At 34.2% G+C, this 8420-nt stretch overlaps 1 protein-coding gene across 1 annotated transcript; it reads right to left on the bottom strand.

Moving 5' to 3' along the window:
* Positions 1 to 3149: 3149 nt before the first annotated feature.
* LOC141392162 (uncharacterized) lies at positions 3150 to 4546 on the bottom strand. Its single transcript, XM_073965114.1, has one exon. The coding sequence runs from the start codon at positions 4120 to 4122 to the stop codon at positions 3223 to 3225; it is 900 nt and encodes a 299-aa protein (XP_073821215.1). The 5' UTR covers positions 4123 to 4546; the 3' UTR covers positions 3150 to 3222.
* Between the last annotated feature and the right edge of the window lie 3874 nt (positions 4547 to 8420).

The following is an 8420-nucleotide window of genomic DNA, read 5'->3' as shown; positions in this document are numbered from 1 at the left end:
CCATCCAACTCGTGGATTTTTTAAAAAATATGTTTGAGCGTCCATTCAACACTTGGATTTTTTTAAAAACATATTTTTGAGCGTCCATCCAACTCGTGAATTTATTAAAAAATATTTTTGAGGGTCCATCCAGCTCGTGGATTTTTTTTTTAAAAAATTATTTTGAGGGTCCATCCAGCTCGTGGATTTTTTTTAAAAAAATATGTTTAAAGGTCCATCTAACAAGTGAATTTTTTAAAAATATTTTTGAGCGTCCATCCAACTCCTGAATTTATTAAAAAATATTTTTGAGGGTCCATCAAACTCGTGGATTTTTTAAAAAATATTTTTGAGCGTCACTCTACTCGTAGATTTTTAAAAAAATTATTTTTGAGGGTCCATCCAACTAGTGGATTTTTTAAAAACATAGTTTTGAGTGTCTATTCAACTCGTGGATTTTTTGATTTAATTCATGGCATTTTTAAAAAATATTTTTAAGAGTCCATCCAATTCGTGCACTTATTAAAAAATATTTTTGAGGGTCCATCCAACTCATGAATTTTTTGAAAATATTTTCGAGGGTCCTTGCTACTAGTAGATTTTTAAAAAAATATTTTTGTGGGACCATCCATCTCGCGGATTTATAACAAATATTTTTGAGGGGCCATCCAACTCATGAATATTTTAAAAAAATATTTTCGAGATTCCCTGCTATTAGTGGTTTTTTTAAAAAATTATTTTTGTGGGTCCATCCAACTCGTGTTTTTTTTAAACATTTTGGGCATATACCGAGGCTCGGGATTTATTAAAAAATATTTTTAGGCGTCCATCTAACTCGTGGATTTTTCAAAAAAATATTTTTTGAAAACCCATCCAAATGGTTGTTATTTTAAAAAACATAGTTTTGAGTGTCCATTCAACACCTGGATTTTTTAAAAAATATTTTTGAGGGTCCATTCAACTTGTGGATTTTTTAAAAAATATTTTTGAGTGTCCTTCCAAATGGTGGATTTAAAAAAAATATTTTTGAGGGTCCATCCAACGTGCGGTTTTTTCTTAAAAAATATTTTTGAATTTCCATTCAATTTGTGGATTTTTGTACAGAATTTTCACTGCTACAACATTATCTTTAGTCCTGTTACGATAGGATTGGCGGTTTCCAAGCAAAATCGTTAAAATCTTAAAAAAAATCTAAAAATGTGAACTTTGATCGCGATTTATTAAAAAATCCATCCAGCGGTTTTTTTTTCTTGTTTTTGGATTTTTCTCATGTACATTGTAGTTTAAGATTCCGCAAAAACTTCCCAGGTGTAAGCACCTTCCATTTAAATTTGGTTCAAGAGCAGGTAATAATCGAGCAATTACTGCAACGAAAACATCTCATTGTGTTGCTGTACTGGAAGAATCTTTACCTCCTCATGTAGATGATCCACTGAAGACTTTAGGAGGCACCCTGTTGCTGTTCTCAGGGCGGCATTCATACAAGTTTGGATCTCTTTTCATAGCGTATCAACTAAATTCGGGGACCAAACTGGGGGACCAAAACTTGATTTTTTTCCACAATTGAAAAAAAATACTTCTTGTCAATTTGTTTGAAAAAAACTATAATTTATATAGGAAACGTTATGGAAAAAACACACATTTTTACCCATGTAATTTTATCCATGTATGTAAGAAACCAAATTGATTTCATTCTCATAGATACGCGCCAATTTACGTCTATAACAAAGACCTGGACATACCCAGGAGCAGATTTTCCTTCTGATAATAATCATCTTATGGCAATATGTGCACAAATATTATATCTAAATCCAAAAAAAAAAAAAAAACACATCGTAAACAACTTGATATTGAAAAACTTGCAAATCCTTTCATTAAAAGTAATATAAAGCATAACTTCAATTTGCAACTGAACACAATTAATGCTGATGAGGTTGAAAATAGATGAGAAAGAGTTAAAACTACCATAAACACCATATCTCAACATGATCTGGGAAACTACACAAAACCAAAGATGCCGAAAATACAAAAATTCAAATTACGAATTGTATTGGGAGCTCAACAGAGAAATTCAAACAGCCATACGAGTTGCCAAAATCGCTTATTTGAATAATCAGTGCCAAGAAATAGAAAGATTGAGAAACCTACACGATGATTAAAACCTACACAAGAAATTGAAGGAAGTTGCTGGTGTACATCGTAAACCAACTTCTACTGTACTATACAATGAAACTAATGAAATAGTGACTGAGATTAGCGAGAAAAAAATAATTCGGAAAGACTATATACAAAAGCTCTTTACAGATGATAAAAGATCATGCTACGAAAATCAATCCAGGCAAATATTGTCTGGAACGAGTATAACGGACTCTGAAGTAGAATGGAATAGAATGAGGGACAAAAAAAGCAACTGGGCCTGACGAGATACCTTCAGAAATATTAAAACTCATTGATGGAAACAACCTACAACTAGTTACCAAACTTTTCAACCATATGTATATATGACACAGGACAATTTCCACAAGACTGGCTGAAGTCCACGTTTATAGCAATACCGAAGAAGAGCCATGCCAAACGATGCAATGACTATAGACTCATAAGCCTTATGAGTCATGCATTAATGATATTCCTTAAAATAATTCATAATAGGATATATGAACAATGCGAGTACTTAATAAGATATACACAATTCGGATTTAAGGTAAGGAAAAGGCACACGAGAAGCTTTGTTTTGTATCCAAGTTCTTATACAAAAATGTCAGGAAGTTTAGAAGGACGTATTCATATGCTTCATCGACTACGAAAAAGCCTTTGACACGGTACATCACGATAAGCTGATCGAAATAAACAAGTCTATTGGAATAGAAGACAAAGAAATAAGATGCATAAAAAGTTTATACTGGCATCAAACTGCTCAAACTGATGTCAACGGAGATACAACAGAAGAAATAGTGATATCCAAAGGAGTTCGACAAGGATGTGTCTTATCTCCACTACTATTTAATATATACTCTGAAAAATATTTCAAGAAGCATTTTTAAACATTCAAGAAGGTATACAAACCAGATATAAATATATGAACAACATCCGATACTCCGACGACCCCACTATTCTGGCTGATACTATGTCCGGACTACAAAGTCTTATGAACAGACTCACTGAATACGGCGAACAATATGGGCTAAAAATTAATACCCCAAAGACTAAGTTTTATTTAATTTTTAGAAAGTGTTGTTTCGAAAGTTATCTCCAAAATAATGCCTCCGGTAGCTTCTTCACGAATGAATGTTCCAACCGGAACGCTTTCTCTTTCTCCGTCAATTGAACTTTTGTCTCTGAACAAATCATTTTCACAAAATTATTATTCTGTTTTGAAACCTCTGTTGATTTATCAGCCATTGGTAGAACTAGGCAATTCTCAACAACTAGTTGGGGTATGGGTCGTTCGACACGCTGATAATTGGCTAGGCATCGCTCATTGTCTGCATCCAAAGGTTCCTGCTCACACGGGCTTTGTTGGGTTCCCAAACTACTGCCACGGGATGTTTTATTTTTGTTGGAACTTTTCGATTTCGTTTGCAGAAAAGTTCTGCAGGAAATGTCGCCCAATGACTTCGTGGACTTAATGTCCACTTTGTGTATACAAAAATTTGCCTTCAGATGCCTGACATTTAAGGAGACAATTAAGCAATATAAGAGGATTTGCAAATGATTGGTCCGCAGCATATAAACTCCGGACTGATGTTTGTAAAACACAGGGAAATTCATACTTTGGGCATCGACCATGAAATAGCCACCATTGCGGCCTGGTATGTAACCAAATCCCAGAAAACGATTAAAACATTCCAAAATTCCAAATTGTTGTTTAACGAAAAAATTGATCAAAGCAAAGGCAAGGTTTGCGGGTCCATTAGTGGGTTCACTAAATAATCTGCCCTGTTGCATTGTCTTAAGGCAAACATTGAAAGGCTTTCCCTCCATGGAACACAAATCGGCCAAGTCCTCTAATTGAAAACCACTCTCATTTGCAGCGACTTCTTTGCGACTCTCCCGGAAGTAATGTTCACCACTGAGCACAATTTGATCCATCACTTTTTGATTCCATTGATTTAGTGGTACTACCCGACTGGCACATAAAGCCATTACAGTTATGGCCAAGAATGATTTCTGAGCATTTTATGCTTTACTGTTACATATGTATGGGCATTTTGGGCTTCCTCACTGAACTCCATACAGACCAAAGACGTCCTGGAATTTCTACATCATAACCATTAGCCATGGACATCGGTAATTTGCGCCGATACCCGGCGGTATTAATGTCTTTTAATCTACGGGAATTTTATCTTCAATGTCTAAAATCCATTCAACATTCTCCGAGTGCACACAACCCTCAGAACGTAACTGATATTCTTGGCATGGTATTGGTACCATGGATATTTTATGGAATTTCTTCAAAAGATGATCGCAAATTTCGGCGGGACATATTGGCATACTTTAGACGGGGGATTTTGATAGATAATTTGGAATAAAATAGTTTTTCGGAACTTTTTATTTATTCATTTTTTTTTCAAAAGTGTATTAGGGTGAACGTACAATTTTTTGGAACGTAGATTTAAAACATACTATTTTAAACGTTGGTTTTTGTATTTTTGAACGCACACGCAAGACGCAGAGTTATAGGTTTGGCCCTTAAAAAATATGTTTCAATAAATGTGGATTTTTTAAAATCGTACATTTAAAAAAAAAAAAAACATAAACGTGGATTTGTTAAAAAATATTTTGTTAATAAACTTTAATTTTTTAAAAAATCTTTTTTAATAATTGTGCATTTTTTAAAAATATTTTTTCATAAATGTAGATTTTTTAAAAAACATGAATTTTTTAAACAAATATTTTTCATAAAATTTGATTTTTTAAAAAATATATTTTCATAAATACGAGTTTTGTAAAAATACTTGGATTTTTTAAAAATACAGTATAATCTCGATAATCCGGACACCACATGTTTTGGCGGTGTCCGGATTATCGAATTGTCCGGATTACCGAGTAGTTACGAAAAACACTCAATTTTGTGTTAAAATTATAAATAATGCAAAATTTTATCAATATATTAATATTTTATTTAATATTAAATATACCGTATGTTAAGATTTTATGCCTGGGTTCGATTTCCTGGTGAGAAAACATCACATTTTCAACGGTGGGAAAAATACCGCTCAATGTGATTTTGGCGAATTTTCCTCAGAAAATTTGCAATTTATCTACAAGTGGTGTCGTAAGATTCGCTGCTGGGACTCTTCTATAAAAAGTAGGTGCCTTCTCGTTGAGCTAATATGGATCGGGATGCACTCAATAACATGAGAGAAGTATCCCTTGTCCCTTCGGGGATATTTTTAGTAACATATGTATATAAAATTTCGAATGACTTTAAACGACAAGATTTGTTACACAGAAGTTAAAAAAAAGCATTTTTGAGAAAAAAATGCCTTCCGAATATTCTTTTAGAAAACCCCTTAAAATATTTACCAAATAAAATTTGGAACTACTTTTCTAGGCTTGAGGACCCAAACATGGAAATATATTATTGTCGTCTGCCACATTTTCACGCAATTTTAGGATAAATGGCTGGACAAAAGAATTCGGACGATTTTCCAACCTCTCGCTAATTAGAACCCTAAAACTCTGAACAAAGTTTTTTTTTTTTTTTTTTTTTGCCATTTTACAGTGATATTTGAATTAATCCTCTTTCGAATTAAGCTGTTATGGGGTATGAGGTACTGATTTCACCGAAGTCCCATGGGACATGGGATATGTCTACCCACATTCAACCACTAAGCTACGTTTCACGGGTGGTTAAGTTCGATCATCATCTTGCTTTTGGCTTTTTAAGTCACTTAAGCAGCTTCAAATAGGACTAATTTTTGCTCACAACGAATGAATTTTGCAAAAAAATTATTTTTAATTAATAAAAAACCAAATTACCACCGCAAATAATAAAATGAATAGCAGAAATAACTCAATGTAGAAGAAAACAAGTAAAAAAGTATCGGTCGGCTTTGCCGACAGAGATATACCCTCAGCCTGTGTGGATTGAAATACTTTTTTTCCAAAAAAAAAAAAAAAAAAAAGAAATGTATGGGCGTATGAACCGACAGAAATATGGATTGGATATCGATAGATAGGGGTTTTGTACCATACTAGCCTACGAAAAACATAATATCGGGCCACTAGGGAAACCTTCAGTAATAATGTCCAAAGGATCCTCGAACAGACCCTCAACTACAAAAATGTGTTGAACATTTGTATGAGCGGTAACCCAAGTATTGGGCCGATAGGTCCTAAATTTGAACATAAACTAAGCTTGGACAAAAAATTTCGAGATCGAAAATTTGGACCAAATCGGTTGCTACGTTTGTGAGATATTGCGCTTATCATTTTAGCAAATATTTTCAAACATTTGTGGGAGAGGTACCGGAAGCAGTGGACCTATAAGCACTACCATCGAATTTCATCTAATATTCTAAGAAATATTACGATATCCAAAGTGTGGACGAGCGCATAATTCGGTTCGAGCTCTATAGCCACTACATATAGTGCCATAGGGTTTTTTTGCAACTTTCGGGCTATTTACTGTCGTAATTGAGACAGAGAATGCAAGATGCGTCAACAAAAATCAAAGTGATTCGAGAACAGCTCTTAAAGTGAATTTATCCAAAATTTTGTGTGGGAGGTACCCGAAAGACTGAACAAAACAAATATAGTCCATATTCGAACCTGATCTATATCTGGTAAATATATTAGTAAGTAAGTAAGTATGGACCAAATCGCTCACTCCCATCCAGAGTTATCGTGCGCACAATTTTTCTGAACATTTTTAAACTTTTGTGTGGGAGGTACCTGAAGGAGTGGACCGATATGGCTTATCTTCGAACTTAAACTAAGTTTGCACAAAATATTACGAAGACCAAATTGTGGACCGAATCGGCAGATCCGTTCGAGAGTTATCTTGCGCTCCAACAACTACACACGGAGTCATAGGGCTTTTCTTGCAACTTTCAGGCTATTTTCTCAGGAAGTGTGGACTTGCCGCTGATGAAACTTGTACCATCGTATGGGGGGCAGTGAATATAAGTTACTACAACAAAAATCAAAGCGATTAGAGATCAGGCCCTAAGCTGAACGTTTCCGAAATATTGTGTGGGAGGTACCCGAACTTGGATCTATACCAACAATTCTCTTATGGAATTTTGCAAACCCCCATACAGGGGTGCCAAGTTGGTGTTTTTCCGCTACTTCTGGTATTTTTGACGTACAAAAACCACTGTTTAACCAGGAATGTCAACTGTTTTAAGATAAAAATCGCTACAGACTTATGGAGCGTATGTGGCTGTAGCGATTTTTACCTCGGAACAGTTGGCATCCCTGCCCCCATAGAAGATGGTTAGCCATATTGTTTTATCGAAATTGCTGACATTTGGTATTTAGTCTTCTTCATAAACGAAAGGAAACTAATTATCCCATTTTACTTCAATACAATTAGTGGTGAAGGCTATAACAAGTTCGACCTGGCCGAACTTAACGGCGTTCTTACTTGTTTTTTTTTTTTTTTTTTTTTTTTTGAAATGGAATATGATATTATTGACAATATTTGTGATATATACATACATATATCGTCTGATCCGTCGGGAAAGGTCGTAAGTCCACTTTTTTTGGAAATCGCGTTTTTGTTACAGGATGATAGTACAAGTCAAAACACGTCGTATGATACAAAGAAAATGGTAGTATGTCGCGTGTTTCTATATGTTTTGCCCTTGTTGGAAAAGGTCGTAAGTCCACAAAACGTACAAATTTGAGTACGAAAAGGTCGGAAGTCCACAGGAAAATGTATACTTTAAAAGAATACTACAGCTAATGTAGTTCAGATATAATGTTTAACGTCATCCATGGTTGGGGTACTATGTAAAGAACTAGCCCACACCTTTGGATGATAATCGGATGATATTTGGCGGAGCCTGTGGACCAAACTTTTGAACAAAAATGTGATAATTTCTATATTGCAACGAACATTTACGTTTGAAATCTATTTTCCCCTATAAGCGAACTGATTATGAAAGATGGGCGTCTGGCCTTTTCTTTTATACAAATTGGTATGTGTATGTGTTCAAATACCTCATATATTGAAAAATTTGTAAAAAAAAATCAAAATTTTTACTGTTTTTACTGTCGTATATCTTACTTAACTTTATCAACTGGTAATTTGTGGTTTCTCTAGGGACATTTATTCACATAACGAGATTAGTTTGTATTCTGAATTCAATTAAGTAATACCTTCTAACGGACGGGTAAGTGCAATGTTTATTTATTAAATGATTCTAATATAATAATTGATTGAAATGATATTAAACTAAGAAGGCATCATGATTTTTGCTAACAAAGAGCAT

The sequence above is a fragment of the Musca autumnalis genome, unplaced genomic scaffold (assembly GCF_047663935.1).
Source record: "Musca autumnalis isolate F117 unplaced genomic scaffold, ASM4766393v1 scaffold_2, whole genome shotgun sequence".
NCBI lineage: Eukaryota > Metazoa > Arthropoda > Insecta > Diptera > Muscidae > Musca > Musca autumnalis.
Note: the sequence above shows the minus strand (reverse complement) of the source record. Positions and strands in the feature narration are given on the sequence as shown.